Below are 16,495 nucleotides of genomic sequence, written 5' to 3' on the forward strand. Positions count from 1 at the left end.
CACTCCCAGAATCCCTGCTGGGTCTGCTTGTGGAAGAATAAACAATTCCTCCTGCACCCCAATCACCTAAGACACTGTGGCACTTTGAGCAAATTCTTCAGAGTGAAGCTCAAATTCAGAGGCCTTGTCTCAGAGGCTACCGGTTATTAGTGCTAGTGGGATTAATGGTTAGTCTGCTCTAACACTTCTAACTTTATTTTCCCCCTACTCCAAATTAAAACATAGCCCTTCTTTATCTCCAAATGACCCAACTGAAATAAATAGGCTGTGGCGGAGGAGTGAGTAGGACCCTTGGTGCGTCGAGAATTGTATTTGCATTCTGGTTGATTTCAGGCTGCATTTTTAGAAATTGAGGCTCGGGCAAGGCTTGGTGGTGGCAGGCTTTCCCCAGGATAAGCTGGAGAAACAGGCTAGCAACGGTGTGGGCCAATCCCTCAGAGGCATTCTCTCAATAGGATTAAATTCAACACTAATTTCCATTATCAAGTGTTTCTATTTTCTGCAAAGGAGAGAATACTGACCACTTTAAATCCCCTCTTTTAGGATACTTAAATTCTGTCCAATTGCCGTACTGACTTTCAAATCTTAAGTCCAACTTCTCGGGTCTACCTTCAGACCTTAGGGGCTGCTCACTTCACTTTCCTCACCATCATTTCTTCTGATGAGCTCCAGAATCTGTTCTCCCTTGTTTTTGTAAACATCACAACTTACTTCCTTACCTAAGAAATGGAATAGAAGGTTTTTAACCTCACCTTCTTCTTTACAAAATGTGGGTGGGTGGGTGTAGGAGCGTTTTTAGCCTACTGTACAGAATTAAACCTGACCTTTCCTGGAGATACTGATCTAGTGTCGATTTAATTGTGGCACTTATCATCTACCTGGTCCCAAACAACAACAGATTTCAAAGTTTCATACAGTTCTCAGTAAAGGTTTCATGAGTACTACCAAGAACTCAAAAGAATATACAAACATTAAGTCTGGCAAGGATTTATTAGGAAGCTTATTAGTCACAGTGAATAAAAATCCATGAAGAGAAGAACTGAGATCTCCAAATTGGCAACTGGGCTTACAACACTAGTTAGAAGCTAATAAATATTAAGGATGTCCCAAGAGGAATCTTATCTAAGTCCCAATCTTACCCTGACCAGGATCCCAACAAACACAGAAACGATGCCCATGCTCTCCTCAGACTGCTTACCTGGTTAGCAGGAAAAAAGAACTTCTTCTCAAGCTATTACGCATTATCAGGAGATTCTTGCTCTTCTAACTATAACCATGGGACACTAGCGCACAACAGACAACTCCAAGCTGGGCAGCTTGACAAGAATGGTGAAAGGTGACAGGGAGAAGGAGCACGCAGGGACAAGGACTTCTAGCTCGACACCCTCCTGGTGGTTAATACGAACACAATGCTGAGGCTTCACAAAGTTTACTGCAGCCCAGGAGGAGTCTCCATTTAAAAAAAACAAGTCACACAAAAATCCTGCCACAAAGCATCAAGACACTTGGGATCCCGTGGCCACATTAACTGGGAAGGCAGGCATTATCCATGACTGCCAGGTGGTGACCACCCCAAGACCCAACTTCCGCAGGGCCCCAGAGAACCACGATTGTCCCTCGGCACCCACACGACCCTTCCCGGGGGTGTGGTGTCTTCCGTAGGTCAGGTTTCTGCAGCAAGCCCCAAAGACAAAGCTTGGCAGAGGCTGTGGCAGCCAACTCTCTCTGGAGCCCCATCTCTCTCTGTCTTTCCCAACAGCATGTCGTACATCTTCACTGACACAACGCCTCTGTGGGAGCCTTGGCCAGCCCTTAGGAAATAAAGTGTGTCTGTGGGGTAACCTGATGGACCCTGTGGTCAGCTGGGTTGGCCGATGCTTCATAATTGCAGATGGTCACCTCATGTCGGCGAAGCTGCAAGAAAATTGAGAGGCTGGGTCAGCTGGCCATTGCCTAGACCACTCAACGGAGTGGTCCTTATTCAGGCTCATTTCTAGAAGTCATCATCTAATCTATTCCCCGTTCTGATACTTTTTATCCTGAGAAGCCTGGGTAAGATCGAATCAATGATTCACCCCATCACTTAGAAGATCCATTCCTCTACTATAATGGAGGCACCATGAGAAGAAGACCATGTCTATCTTGTTTATCACCCTATCTCTGGTGCCCAGAACAAGAAAGGTTACCAACAATGTTAAATGAAGGAAAGAATTTTAAGGTGAAAAACTGCATTGATATCAACTGTATTATTTCAACCCCCTTAAAATTCCTATAGCCTGTCAAATGAGACAGACAGTTTACAGTGATGAAACCGAGAAAAACTAGACTGGGAGCAATCAATGTCTCACTTGCTCTTTTTCCTTTCCTTCAAGCTCCTACCACCACAGCATGCAGATATACAAACATATGTACACATATTAGAGGGGCAATAATACTTCCAACCCCATCTTACCTCAGTCCATTCTCCTCTCAGGCCAATATAAAAGACCTTTGTGGTATCGGCTCCAAAGTTTTTTGAAATATGAATTGAGAGATGATAGACATTTGAAAAACGAGAAATTCTAGAGGATGAAAGAGCGGAGAGAGAAGACAACAATTAAGAGTTCAGTGAGAAGCTCACTACCCATGTCAAAAAAGTCAATTCCAGCTCCATCTTGTGGTAAAACCCAGGCAAATGTCAGAGAACAATCTTGGGGTCTTACGTCTCATTCTTCTCCTTTGGGGAAGCAATGAATACAGTGAACATTTACTGAACATCTGCCAGATCTTGTCCAAGGCAATAGGGACAGAAAAATGAATCAACACTGCCCCTGCCCACAAGGAACAGGAATGAGAAATGCTGTGCGACCACGCAGGGATCTGAAAGCAAGTTCAGTAGGAAAATGAGAGAGGTAAGGTGGTCACATGTAACTTGGCTGCTGTAAGCCCACTATGCAAAGAGGAATTCTGAAAACATCTTTCCTAAGACCATACTAGGAGCTCATTCAAATCTGTCAATTGCTTCCAGGTTAACAAGTCTGTGGCTTGCACTGAACCTCTGCCAAAATCTGACCAAGCCTAGGATCAGGGCTCTCCACTGTTTTAACTTGTTTCTGATGCTAAGGAAGCAGGAGATGGGCCAAAAACAATTGCAAGCCCACTAAATGCTAATGCACAGATGCTCACTGCAAGTGAGGGAGCGCCTGCCATTCTCAGAAGCCGAAGAGTGGAAGAGAGGCCCAGTGCTTACTTTGTAGCATACTCTAGTTCTCCTGTAAGATCCCGGTTCAGACTAAAGGTCTGATCTGGCTCCCTGTCTGTATCATCAAAGCTCATCTGTGGAATGTTCTTGTACCTGAGAAAGGAAAGGGGAGAAAAATCAAGAAATGTGCATCATCACATTTTTCAGGTTCTCAGAACTTCCTACTGACTCCTCAACTGCCCTCGGTTCTATCAACAGGAGATCAAATTTTGGAAATGGCATTTTACTGGCATTTATACACAAATATCTTTAATCCAACAAGAGCTCAGAACTGCAACATAAGCCAGTGGCATCTTTGAGTGGGTTAAGAGCGCATGAGAAGCAATACACAAAGCGATAGCTCAAACTGGGTCACATGCAGCAAATGCATGGAGAAAATAAGCAACTCAGCACATTCAGACCAAGCTGAGGATGTTAAATAAAACAGCTTACTCATGGGGAAAAAATACTTTGGCAGAAACATCTTAAACACAGTTAAGAGATAAGATCAGGTAACCCAACACTCAAGCATTTTTCTGTGTTCAAAATTACCCTATATACAGAGTCATCTTACAAGTCTTAAAAAAATACAACTTGGGGATTTCCATTTTGAAGAAAGCACAAAAGGCCGCCAACTCACAATGGGCTTTGGAAAGTTAAGTAAAACTGCTAGTGAAGAAACAAATTTTCAAAGACATATCTAAGAAACAGCAGTCTCCTCTGTAACTCACAAATGCTAAAGGACTGGGCCACACATACCCCCAATCTCTAGTGTCTTATTAACACACCCACGTGGGAGGGGCCTAGATATTAGCTGCAGCAAAATGCAGGTAACATTTGGAAAGCAAATGTTTGCTTCAAAGTGTTTCTAAGAATGATGCACAGAATAATAATAGTGAACATTTATAAGCAGCATTATGAGAGGCAGTGTAGCACTGTGGTTAAAAGCAGTGTCTCTGGAGCCAGACTTCCTAGGTTTAAAGTCTGGTTCTGTCACTGACCAGCTGTGTAATTTTGGGCAAGTGATTTAATCTGTCTCTTAGTTCATCATCTGTAAAATGGGGATAGTGATAGTACATATCCCATACGGTTGATGTGGATATTAAACTGAATCAATTCTAAGAGACACACTTGTTAAAAAATTTTACTATGGAAAATTTCAAACATACATAAGAGTAAAGAGAAAAATATAATGAATCTCCACATACTTATTACTGAGCTTCAATATTCAAGATGCCAATTTTGCCTATCACCCCCATTTTGTTTGCGCTTGATATTCTGAAGCAATCTCAAACGTATCATTTCATTCATAAATATGTCCGTATATATCTCTACAAAGTAAGGACTTCGTAAAAAAAATATGATACCATTTTACAATGAACAACTTAACAATTAGCAATAATTCTTTAATATCATCTAACACCTAGTTTGTGTTCAAATTTCACTGATTTAAGGTCTCAAGTTAACTTTTCTGAACGTATCAGTGACATGTCATAGTTGAACAGATACTGCTTTTTTCTTTATCAACGGTACATAAAATAATGGTGCATTTTATAATCAATGACATCTTAGATTTGATAAAGTGCAAAGTGCTTAGAACTGAGGGCTCTATAAGCATTTGCACCTGCCTTTCCAAAACCAGGCACATACTATGGAATTCCCTGGCGGTCCAGTGGTTAGGACTCTGCTCTTTCACTGTTGAGGGCCCAGGTTCAATCCCTGTTCGGGGAACTAAGATCCCACAAGCTGTGCAGCGCAGCCAACCCCCCCACCCAAAACCAACCAACGAACAAAACAAAACGGGGCACATACTACATTCCAGATCTATTCTAAGCTCTTTACATGTTATAGCTCATTTCTCTCCACAATCTTAAGAGGTTCAGACTATTACTGCCATTTTACATATGGAAACATTGGGATACAGAGAAGTATCGCCCAAGTCATGCAGCTAGCAAGCGGTACAGCCAGAATTTGAACCCGACTATTTACCCCAGAGCCCCCTCTTAACTACAACACAACATGGATGTCTAGTCTTGTCCAGTCAATCCATCTCACAAGTAAACGAGTCCCAGAAAGCATCACCTCAAACGTACTTTGTTTCCTTACAATGATTAAATATGTGGATTTGCTTTCAAATTCATGTTTCTAACATTCAAAAATAGTGTCCATTTCTTAAATCTCTCATTTAAATTGATCAATTTTTCAGAAGAATTTTTTATGTAAAGTTCTTCTGATATTTGCTTCTGCAGCCCTCAGAAAGCAGTGTCCCCTCCTCTAGAAAGGCTACGCTGGAATAAGGCAACTTGTCAGAAAGAGAGTACTAGCTCTAGTATGAACAGATTCCATGTTACAAGGAGTATATAGAACTTTGCTAACTAAAGGCCATGTAAACTCAGATGGACTGCTTCCATCTCAACAAAACACACAGAAAGATTGTAATTGTCTGAAACAGCAAGGGAAGATGTTGAAGCTAACCCCAAAGTAGACTCCTTAAAGATCATTTGAGATCTGCAGCTGGGTTATTAAGAAAACTGCAAAGTCATCAACAGTTGGCATTTATAGGACGCCAATGGTGCCACAGCAAATACTTTGAAGAGAGACAAGCTGTTGGCGCTAAAGATACTTAATCTAAAAATGTCGTTAATTCAGGAAGAGACAGATAAGTGTATTTCAATGCAGAACAAACATAAGACTTTTTTTTAAGAGGGGGAGGAGATATTTAACCCAGTAAAAAGAAAAAATTAGACTATTCTGGAATAAAGTGCTACCAGAGAAAAGAGAAAAAGGGATAGGAGCTTCTTGAGGGCCTAGACCCTTGCCACTTACAGTCTCATCTCAGAGGGGTGTGAGTCATCATCTTCTCCCATTATAATGATACCTTTGAGCTTGACATTGCCTGTAAATCTGCCAGAATGCAAAAAAGAGGGTTGTCAACCTGGGGTTCAATCTCTGCTGAGCTGTGTGACCCTGGGCAAGGCCCTTCCCCTTACTGGGCTTCAGTTTACTCATGTGTCAGACTTGTGCTAGGTAATTTCTAAGATCATGTCTGCCTCTGGTATTCTTTGGTTCTAAAAAATTTACCTTGACTTCTCAGTTATCTTTTAACAAATACATCTTTTTTGCACCAAGAAAGCTACTCACACCCACCTCAGTAATTTACCCCATTTCCAGAAACAGAGGTGTGCTCTTGACACAACCATGGAATGAATCCTGGTAAGGCAAATGGGTACAGCCTCTTTAGCCTGAGGCAAGCACCAAAGAAATACTTACGGAATATTAAACAGAAGCTCTTCATCTGCATCACTTTCAACAAACTGGAGGGGAGAAGGAGGAGAGAGGAGAAAGCAACAAATATTTGCTGAGCGCCTACGATTTTAGGCATCTTCCACCCTGCTTTACAGCTGGAGTGCAATGCAGATAGTCAACCGCCCTCAGTCTTCCAGCACTTATTAACTTCCTGCACCAACTAGCCTCCTGAAATTGTGTGCAGAGATCTGTGCCTATGCGGTCCACAGCTTTCAAATGGCTCTACGCCCCACAATGGTAAATACTCTAGATAGGATAACGTGCTTCATCTCCCTAGGCTGGTCTTCGGTCTTCATCAGGTGATAAGTAATCAGGCAACCACTAGGACCAGTGGTCAAACGGTAGGGAAAACGCCCTGATGGGTCATCCTCCCTCACTACCCCCCGCAGCCCTGGAACTGAACGTTGGCCGTGTAAAGCAAAGCGCCCTTTCCCGTCTCTGGGCCTCGGCTCCTCTATCTACAAAATGGGGAGATTCGACCCTGTTCGCCTCTCAAAGGGGTGTCAGGAGACGGGCACGGGAAAGCGCTTGGCAATCGGGCCGTGGTTATTTTTAACTTCAGAAATGAGACTGACAGAGCAGACGGGCGGCCTGAGGCCCCGCGCGGGTCCCCGCCCGCCCACCCAGGCGCCGGAAGGCCCACCTTGGAGCGGTCGGTCCGCTCCTCCCACGGCTTGAAGACGCCGCGGCCGCTGCCCTCGCGGCTCTCGTTGAGACACTGCAGCCGCTCCAGGTCGATGCGCAGGTACAGGCCGTAGGCCAGGCCGCGCTGCTCGGGAGGCTCCTCACGTTCGGCGGCGCAGCGACAGCCGCCCCCGCCGTGACTGTGGCCATGCGACATGGCGACGCCACCGCCCGCGCGTCCCCGTGCCCTGCCGCCGCCACCCGCGGCTCGCTCGTTTCGCTCCGGCCGCCAAGCGCGCCGCGACCGCCGCGTCGTAAAAGGCGCCCCTGTGCGGCGCAAGCGCGTGGGGAGAAGAGGGAGGGGCTCGGAAAGGGTCGACGTTTGCTAAGGCGCTTCCGGGGGCCGGGAAATTAAGATTGGCTCTTTCAGTCCTGGAGACGGATGCTATTGGAGTCCCAGCTTCACAGATGGGGAAACTGAAAAGCAGAGATTAAACTGGTGTTCCGAGTTTAAACAGAGATTAAACTGGTGTTCCGGGCTGCGTTTCGAATCCTCCTCCTCCTTAGGCTAAAGTCTGTTCTCTTTTCGTTTACCACCAACTTTTTTTTTTTTTTTTTTGAGGTACGCGGGCCTCTCACTGTTGTGGCCTCTCCCGTTGCGGAGCACAGGCTCCGGACGCGCAGACTCAGCGGCCATGGCTCACGGGCCCAGCCACTCCGCGGCATGTGGGATCCTCCCGGACCGGGGCACGAACCCGTGTCCCCTGCATCGGCAGGCGGACTCTCAACCAGTGCGCCACCAGGGAAGCCCACCACCAACGTTCTTTGGGAGCTGGTGGCGCAGTGATAAGGCCCTGAAGAGTAGGGAGCACAACGTTATCACTGCCGCCCATGTGCACGCTTAGGCGCTTAGAGCTCACAAACCCACTTTCATAACCACTTTCTTCTGAGTGGGCTTAGTGGTCGAGACCACAGGATTTATGGACAGCTGAATCTGGAGACAAGTCCTGGGTCTGTTATTGACTGTGTGGCACCCTGAATAAGTCATGTTCCCCATCCTGAGACTTTTTGTTCCTCGTCTGTAAAGTGGGAATGGTAATATCTGTTTCATAGGATCACAGTGGGTATTAAATGAAATAATGCTCTTCAAGAACTCGGCGTAGTGGCTGACACATGGTAAGAATTCAATAGTTGAGTCAGATCTTGGTTGAAATCCAAGCACTGCCACTTACTAGCTTTGTGGCCTTGGGCAAGTGATTTAACCTCTCTGAGTCTCAGTTTACCCTCTGTAAAATAAAAGGATTGGACTAGATGACCTTTAAGTCCCCTCCCCATGTGATGTTTCAGAGCAGTTCTTTCAAACAGCTGGTTGTGACCCATTGATATGTCTTAAAATCCATTTAGAGGATTGTGACCGGCATTAAAAAATTAAATAGAATAACATAGAAAATTCAGAATGTATTACACATTTTAGTCTCCACTTATGGAACTTTTGTTTCAGCTTCTTGTATACTCAGGTGCAACTTAAAATGTTTTTCATCTTTTGGGTTGCGATCAAGAGTGGAAAGCCACTATTTAGAGTTGAAATGATTCTGGTTTCGGGGTAGAATGCGTTCTTACTTCTTGGTGGAGACGGGGAGAGATAGGAAGTTGAGAGAGTTAAGAGATACTTTGGATAGCCCCTACCCTTCACTCTGGCTCTGAAGTATCCAGACCAGACTGGGGGCTGCAAACGAAAATAAACATCTGCTCAAGTTCCATTCAGAAATATTTTGATGTCCTAGTTCAATTCTTTGTGAAGCAGGCAAGCTTGGTTCTGGTTCAGCTAGCTCAGTGTTATGACTTATTCCTGCCTTCATGTTACAGTTTCAGGGAAGGGGACTGGCAAGTGCTAAACGCTTAGCGAATATTTGCTTGATAGAATGATACACTCAGTAGCCTTTCTTTGGAAGACTGTATCCCACTGCAGGACTAACCCAGGCCTTCTACTCACTTTTGGCTTCTTTCCTATCATTCGCATCATTGTCATCCTTTAGTGGTTTATCGAGCAGTGTGTGCCAGACATGGTGCTAAGCACATTATGTAGTTCGTGTAGTTCATCTCAGTTATTTGTCACATGATCTTTGAGAGATAGGGAGTGTTACCCAATATTATCCCCAATTTGAAGGTGAGGAAAATTGAGGCTGAAAGAGGTAAATTAACTTGCCCAAGATCAGATAAGTTTGGGAAATTACTAGGTTTTGAGCCTAGTTTGTTTTCCTGAAACAAAAGGTATACATGAAGTAAATATGTTGTATCGATTAGCTTATACCATGTAACAAATCACTCCAAAACTTAAAATCTTTAAACAACAGCATTTAGTATTTCTCATGCTTCTGTAGATCACCTGGTCAGTTCTTTTCTGGGCAAGTTGGGTAGGCTGATTAGTTTGGAATAGCCTCACTCACAAGTCTTGTTGATATGGACTGTCAGCTGAGGTGATGGCAACAAGTCTCCTGCAGACTACCAGACACAGACACATTGTTGCAGTTGCTGAGTTCCAGGAGCACAGGAGGGAAGACCCAATTGCACAAGCACCTGTTAACCATCAACCTCTATCATTTTTGTGAATGTCCCGTCAGCCAAAACGAGTTTCATTGGCCAAATCCAAATTCAAGGGTGGAGAGACAGACTTCACCTTTTAATTGGAAGAACTACAAAATACTGTGGCTCCCTGCTCTTCCCCCCGCAATAGACCCATACTGGTTACCTTTTGTTGTGTAACAAATTACTCCCAAATTTATCCGCTTAAAACAACAGTCAGCATTCATCTCACAATTTCCGCAAGTCAAGAATTTAGGAGGGGCTTTGCTGGAGGGCTGGAGGGTTCTGTCTTCGCTCTCTCATGAACCTCAAGTCTTCTGAAAGCTTGATGGAGCTGGACAATCCACTTCCAAGATGGTGCTCTCGTATGGCTGGCAAGTTGGTGCAGGCTGTTGGCACGAGGCCTCACCATATAGACCGCTCCGTAGGACTGCTTGAGTGTCCTAGTGACATGGTGGCTGGCTTTCGCCAGAGCAAGTGATCAAACAGAGCAAAGTAGAAACCACAATGTCTTTTATGGCCTAGCCGTAGAAATCACATACTGTTGATTCTAAAATATTGCACGGTTCCATAGGTCAGCCATATGCAGTGTGAGAGGGAACAACATAAGGGTGTGAATACCAAGAGGTAGAACTCATTAGAGGCCCCCTTGGAGGTGGCTACCACACTGCCATACATATTAAGTGACCACTGAAAATGTCTTTAAATTTCTCTTGTATTTAATTGGTAATTTGGATGAGGATAGAATCTCTCAGAATTCTGAAGCTATTGCTCTGTTGTCTTCTAGCTTTGAGAAATACAATGCCATTCTGACTCCTGATTCTTTGTGTGGGTTTCCCTCATTCCATTTCTGGAAGCTTTTAAGATCTTCTTTTGGTCCCTAGTGTTCTGAAATGCAGTGCTGTGGCTCTTTTGTCATTCATTGTGCTGGATACCTGACGGACCTTTTCAATTTAGAGACCCTAGAACAGAACGTGAGCATACAGGTTAAGACACCTGCACGCCTGTGCACAAGGCCCCTTGCAGGGACACATTTTAGGGGTAAGAGAAGAGGGGTGGGGCTCGGGCCCTGTTCTCTCCCATTCCACCACCTTCTAGTGCAGAGCTCCAAAGGCTCAGAAATCTGAAGGTGGCCTCCAGGTCACTGCGAAGGTTCTTTTGTCCAGGTAGCAGAATATTCTAGCTGTATTTCTTGTTTGTTTGTTTTTGGCCAGGCTGTGCGGCTTACAGGATCTTAGTTCCCCCACCAGGGATCAAACCCGGGCCCATAGCAGTGAAAGCACAGAGTCCTAACCACTGGGCAACCAGGGAATTGCCTAGGCTGTATTTTATTTAACTGTTCGTTAGCTCCATTTATAACTTTTTAAGTACACCACCATTTGTACTCTTGCCTCAATCCCGCAAATACGGAGTATGGCCTGCTGGGCAAGTTGCTTAGCCTCTCTAAGCCTCAGACTTGTCATATATAAAATGGGAATACTAAGAGTACCTACTCTGTAGGGTTTTATTATGAGGGCGATATGAATAATGTATGAGAAAGGTTTGGAACAACATCTGGTGGGTTGGAAAAGGGTAGATAGTGTCCATTACTTAGTGTCAGCTCAGCATCCCCGTCTGGTTCAGTGGGAAATTGCAATTGCTAAGGGGGTTGGATTTGGAAGAAACCAGCTCTTGCAAGGTAGCCTGGCTCTGATTTGCGGATAATGCCTTTTGCCTCTCCTTACTCTGTCTCTTCCCTTGCACTCCTATGTTGCAGGGATGTCTGAGGACAAATGGGAATTCTCACCGACTTCTAAGATTACCCTGGGGCAGGTAGGAAAAGCTTCCGATTTTTTCTTTCTCCTACTCCCAGGTTCATCTGCAAACATTTCTGTAGCAAAAGGACTGCTGAATTTGTATCCACCTTCCCTCCTCTCCTGTCTCAGTTAAGCTGGGAGAAATGAACTATTTTTCTGTCACTTTCGAATGTTTCCTTGTGGCAAACTGAGAGTATTGTACTAATAATAGCTAATAACCATATGGCACTAATAATGTGCCACACACTGTCCCAAGAGCTTTACTTATATTGTTTTCTAATCTTCGTAATTATAGGTGTCCTATTATTTTCATTTTATAGGTGAGAAAACTGGGGCACAGAGAAGCTAAGTAACTTGCCCATGGACACACAGCTGGTTAGTAGTGGAACCAGGATTTGAAGCCAGGCAGTGGGCCTCCAGAGGCTGTGCTGAGGCTAACCACATTGAACCACCTCCAAATATTAATTAACATTTATTAAGTACTTACTCTGGTGCAAAGCTGAGACCCCAGAGCTCAGGCTGTTAACCACCATGTTATGCTGCATGTACCAGGTAGGTTACATTGGACAAATCATTTTCCTCAGAGCTTCAGTTATAACAAAAACCCTTTACTGGGCTTCCCTGGTGGCACAGTCATTGGGGGTCTGCCTGCCTATGCAAGGGACACGGGTTCGAGCCCTGGTCTGGGAGGATCCCGCATGCCGTGGAGCAGCTGGGCCCGTGAGCTACAACTACTGAGCCTGCGCATCTGGAGTTGTGCTCCACAATGGGAGAGGCTGCGACAGTGAGAGGCCCGCGCACCGCGATGAAGAGTGGCCCCCGCTCACCACAACTAGAGAAAGCCCACGCACAGAAAAGAAGACCCAGCACAGCCAAAATTAAATAAATAAATAAATAAATGAAATTAAAAAAAACCCTTTACTAAATGCCCATTCCATGTTGGGTACTTCACCTAATTCATCACTGACGTCCTGGCTGACATGTCTTGAGCTCTTTTTATGTTCCAGGCACGATTTTAAGCACTTTACATGTTTAACTCATTAAATCATCATATGATAGCTCCACAAGGTTGGTGTATTTTCCTCATTTGGGGAGGAAAACACTGAGACACAGAGAGGTTAAGTGACCTGCTGAAGCCTGGAAGTGTGGAATTCAAAGCTGGGTGGCCTTGTGGAGTACCTGAGAGTCCAGGCTACTGTGATTGCCTTTGGAGTTAGCAAATATTTCCAGTTCTCTGCATCAAGGTGCATGGATGGATTGTACTTCCCTGTCCCCTTGAATTTAGGTGCAGCCAATGAAATATGATGGATGTCACCTCTGGACGTAGCTTAGGGTCCAGTGCAGTATTCTTTTTTTTTTTTCTTTTTCTTTTTGCGGTACGCAGGCCTCTCACTGCTGTGGCCTCTCCCGTCGCGGAGCACAGGCTCCGGATGCGCAGGCTCAGCGGCCATGGCTCACGGGCCCAGCCGCTCCGCGGCATGTGGGATCTTCCCGGACCGGGGCACGAACCCGCGTCCCCTGCATCGGCAGACGGACTCTCAATCACTGTGCCACCAGGGAAGCCCCAGTGCAGTATTCTTAACTTGCCTTGAAAATCTTAGAAGGCCTCCCTCAGCCTGGGTCCCTGCGTGAGGATGACGTAAAGCAGAGCTCCAACAGACCCTCATTGGACATGTAGTGTGAGTGAGAAACAAATCTTGGTTGTGTTGAGCCACTGAGATTTGGGAATTGTTGCTACACCATAACCAAGTCCAGGGTTCCTTAACCTCTTCTCTTTCTTTGCTTTGGAATAGTTCACGTGGCATTGGTATCATCTAATCTTTAAGGTTGAAAGAATTCTCCTATGAAATCTTAGGCCTGGAGCTATTTCATAGGGCAAACTCTACAACTACTTTCTCTATTTTTTTCTATGGTAATTAGTCTGTTTAAATTTGTCATTTCTATATGGGTCAATTTTGGTAAGTTGTATTTTTCTGGAAAATTATCCACTTTATATAGATTTTCTGGGTTTTAAATACTGGGAAATTTTGCATAGACGTCTAGATTTCTGTCTTTTCTTTAAAACTCCATGATGTGGCCACACTGGGCCCTGCCTTCTGCCTGGAAGCAATCAGGTGGAGCTGTGTAAATAGCCCTTTTTCCTTCTGTTCCCACCACTTCCCACTGTCCTACACCAAACTCCTGGTATTAGCGACCCCTGAGATAACAAGAAATTAGGTAGTGTCTGCCTTTTTGGTGGTTGTTAGGGGCTATGGTTTAAGGGACCTGAAATAGGAGTCCAAAAACAGAAAAGCTGAACTAATCCTATCTGGGGCAGCAGGGGCTAAGATTTCAATTATTAGGAAGGACTCAGTGACCTCAGAATAGTCCTCATCTTGTGATCCTAAAGCTTTAATTCCTGTCAAGAGAAAACAAAACTTTGCCTTTCATTCTGCATTTAGAGGGAATGAAGGAAGGACAGTAAAATTTATTGAGCTCCACTTCTCTCATTGAATCCTTACAAGAATTCCTGTGAGGTGTCATTATTCCCATTTCATAGATGAGGAAACTAAGGCTCAGAGAGGTGTCACAAAGCTGAAGAGTGGTGGAGCCAGGATTTGAACCTGAATCTGTCTTATCCCAAAGCTCATGCGCTGTTTTCCCAGTGCACGAGGCATTCCCAAACCAGGCTGCTCATCAAACTCATTGGGGGAGGCCTATAAAGTGCCCCCGGTCCGGTCCGGGAGGATCCCACATGCCACGGAGCGGCTGGGCCCGTGAGCCATGGCCGCTGAGCCTGCGCGTCTGGAGCCTGTGCTCCGCAACGGGAGAGGCCACAACAGTGAGAGGCCCGCGTACCGCCAAAAAAAGTAAAATAAATAAAATTTAAAAATAAATAAATAAATAAATAAAGTGCCTACTTCCACATCCTACCTCTGACCAATTCAGATTTCTGCAGTGGGGCCAGAAGTCTGTAAACAATGATTCTGGGAATTCCCTGGCAGTCCAGTGGTTGGAACTCCACGCTTTCACTGCTGAGGGGCCGGGTTCGATTCCTAGTTGGGGAACTGGGATCCCACAAGCCACGTGGTGTGGCCAAAAAAACCAAAAGAAAACAATGATTTGTGTAGTTACTTGATTACTGTCTCCCCTACTAGACGAAAGCTCCATGAAGGCAGAGGCCATGTCTGTCTCATGCAGTGACACAGAGTGGGGACAGCACAGTGTTTGCTGTGTGACTGAATACGCAAGCTTCCCGGCCCTGACACACAGGCCAGCTGTGAAAAGCTTTCCACTACTTGTGGAAAATTCTCTGGAGCAGCTCTCAAACTTTAATGTGCGTTATAAGAAGAATTGCTTGGATTCTTTTTTTTTTTTTTTAATGCACATTCTGGGGCCCCAAGCCGAGATTCTCTGCTTGCGAAACGTGGGTATAGGTATATAAAACTTCGATGGCTTGAACTTTCCTCAGATGTTTCTGAAAAGAGTTGAGACGGTAGGCATCACAGAAGTATGCAGGCCTGTGAGGACAAACTGCCTCTGTCACCACATAATCAGGTCAGCCAAATCGCCAGGGAGACACTCGAGTGGATGTGGAGCCTTAGTGGAGAAACCCTGTGAGAGGGGCATCTGTTAAGGCGATGAGCCAGGTAGAGGATTCTTCTGGACATCGGTTACACGAAGCACAGAGAAGTCATTCCTAGAAATGATTAGGGTCTTGGCCTGGGCATCTTTCTGCATTGGAGGTTGGCTTTGTTCCAGAAGCCTAACATTGGGTACGTGTTTGCGTGTGAGATGGGAAATGTGACTGAGAACATGTGCTTGGGAGTCAGACCAAAAGCACACAGCACCATTGGTCACCACTGTGTGACCTTGGGCAAGTTCTTAATTTCCCTGTGCTTCAGTTTTCTCAGTTTTTAAATGGGGGCCGTGACAACCTACCTTATAGTAGTACCGTTGTGATAATCGAGATAATGTATGTATATGAGACCATGGTTCCTGGAACATGGTAGGTATATAACCAGTGAGCTCAGTTACTCTTACCTGACCACGAGCGCCAGACTTGATGGCATGTTACTCTATATCCCAGGGTCTAATACAGGTCCTGGCTCAGCAAATGTTGAATTAATGAATAAGGGACAAAGGGCTAACTTACAGACACCGGGTAAAATCATCCATCGGATACCACATTCCATCATTAACTTCAGTGCATAGTAATTTGGAACAGTGAGAATTAGATCCAGTAAAGAATTGGGAAAAGTCAGTCCAGACCATACACCAAGAATACCCTCTTTAGGAGAGAAGGGATCATCATAAAACCGTGTTGCCATGCGATGTTGAGGTTTGATGTGAGAACCAAGGCTCTTGATGGATGTAGGGGCTGAAACCAAGCCCTTGGCTCCACCCACGAATGCTGCAACTCTGGCAGCTCAGCCAGGGCCAACACAGCAGGTTCTTATTAAGCCCTTGCTGCCACGACCTTTCTGCCTGTGTGCTCACTGTGCTCTCATTAGGAAGCCAATGTAAGACTGAGGAGACCTATCTGGGTCCTCCACACCCGCTGGAAGTGACTGAAAAGTAGAGTGGCACACACTTTGCTGTCAGAGAATCTGGGTTTGAAATCCTTTCCTTTGCCACTTACTAGCTATATGGCTTTGGCTGTCATTTCACCCCTCAGAGCCTCAGCTTCTAACTGTAAAACGGGGTAACAGGTCAGTCCCAGGGTTCCAAGTGCAGTAAGGGACAGTGCATGGTCCCCACCAAGTGCTCATTTTCATCTGAGTTTCCTTGCTTTGCTCATAGGGTTCTCTCCCTTTGAGTCCCCTTTTCCCAGACCTGCGGTGCTACAGTACAGACAGAAATCCAGCATCCTTTATGGCCCAGCCCAGGGATTAAGATGTCTGCCTCACAGCCCAGAAACCAGACATTGTGACCGACTTCCATTCTCTGACACAATAAGGGAGAAAGGAAGAAAGACAACAGTACA

At 45.3% G+C, this 16,495-nt stretch overlaps 1 protein-coding gene across 2 annotated transcripts; it reads right to left on the reverse strand.

Annotated features, from left to right (window-relative positions):
• Positions 1–971: 971 nt before the first annotated feature.
• On the reverse strand, positions 972–7,468 carry PITHD1 (PITH domain containing 1). Of its 2 annotated transcripts, XM_027109770.1 has the most exons (6): positions 7,170–7,468; positions 6,491–6,534; positions 6,047–6,124; positions 3,230–3,334; positions 2,453–2,561; positions 972–1,914 (listed from the first exon to the last, which is right to left on the reverse strand). In XM_027109770.1, the coding sequence occupies exons 1-6, from the start codon at positions 7,365–7,367 to the stop codon at positions 1,813–1,815; spliced, it is 636 nt and encodes a 211-aa protein (XP_026965571.1). In that variant the 5' UTR covers positions 7,368–7,468; the 3' UTR covers positions 972–1,812. The 2 variants fall into 2 exon arrangements, with proteins under 2 accessions (XP_026965571.1, XP_026965572.1); XM_027109771.1 differs by lacking the exon at positions 6,491–6,534 and having other exon boundaries at positions 7,170–7,441.
• Positions 7,469–16,495: the final 9,027 nt, after the last annotated feature.

Source organism: Aethalodelphis obliquidens, unplaced genomic scaffold (genome assembly GCF_003676395.1).
Source record: "Aethalodelphis obliquidens isolate GAN/ISIS:26980383/991018 unplaced genomic scaffold, ASM367639v1 scaffold9, whole genome shotgun sequence".
Taxonomy (NCBI): domain Eukaryota; kingdom Metazoa; phylum Chordata; class Mammalia; order Artiodactyla; family Delphinidae; genus Aethalodelphis; species Aethalodelphis obliquidens.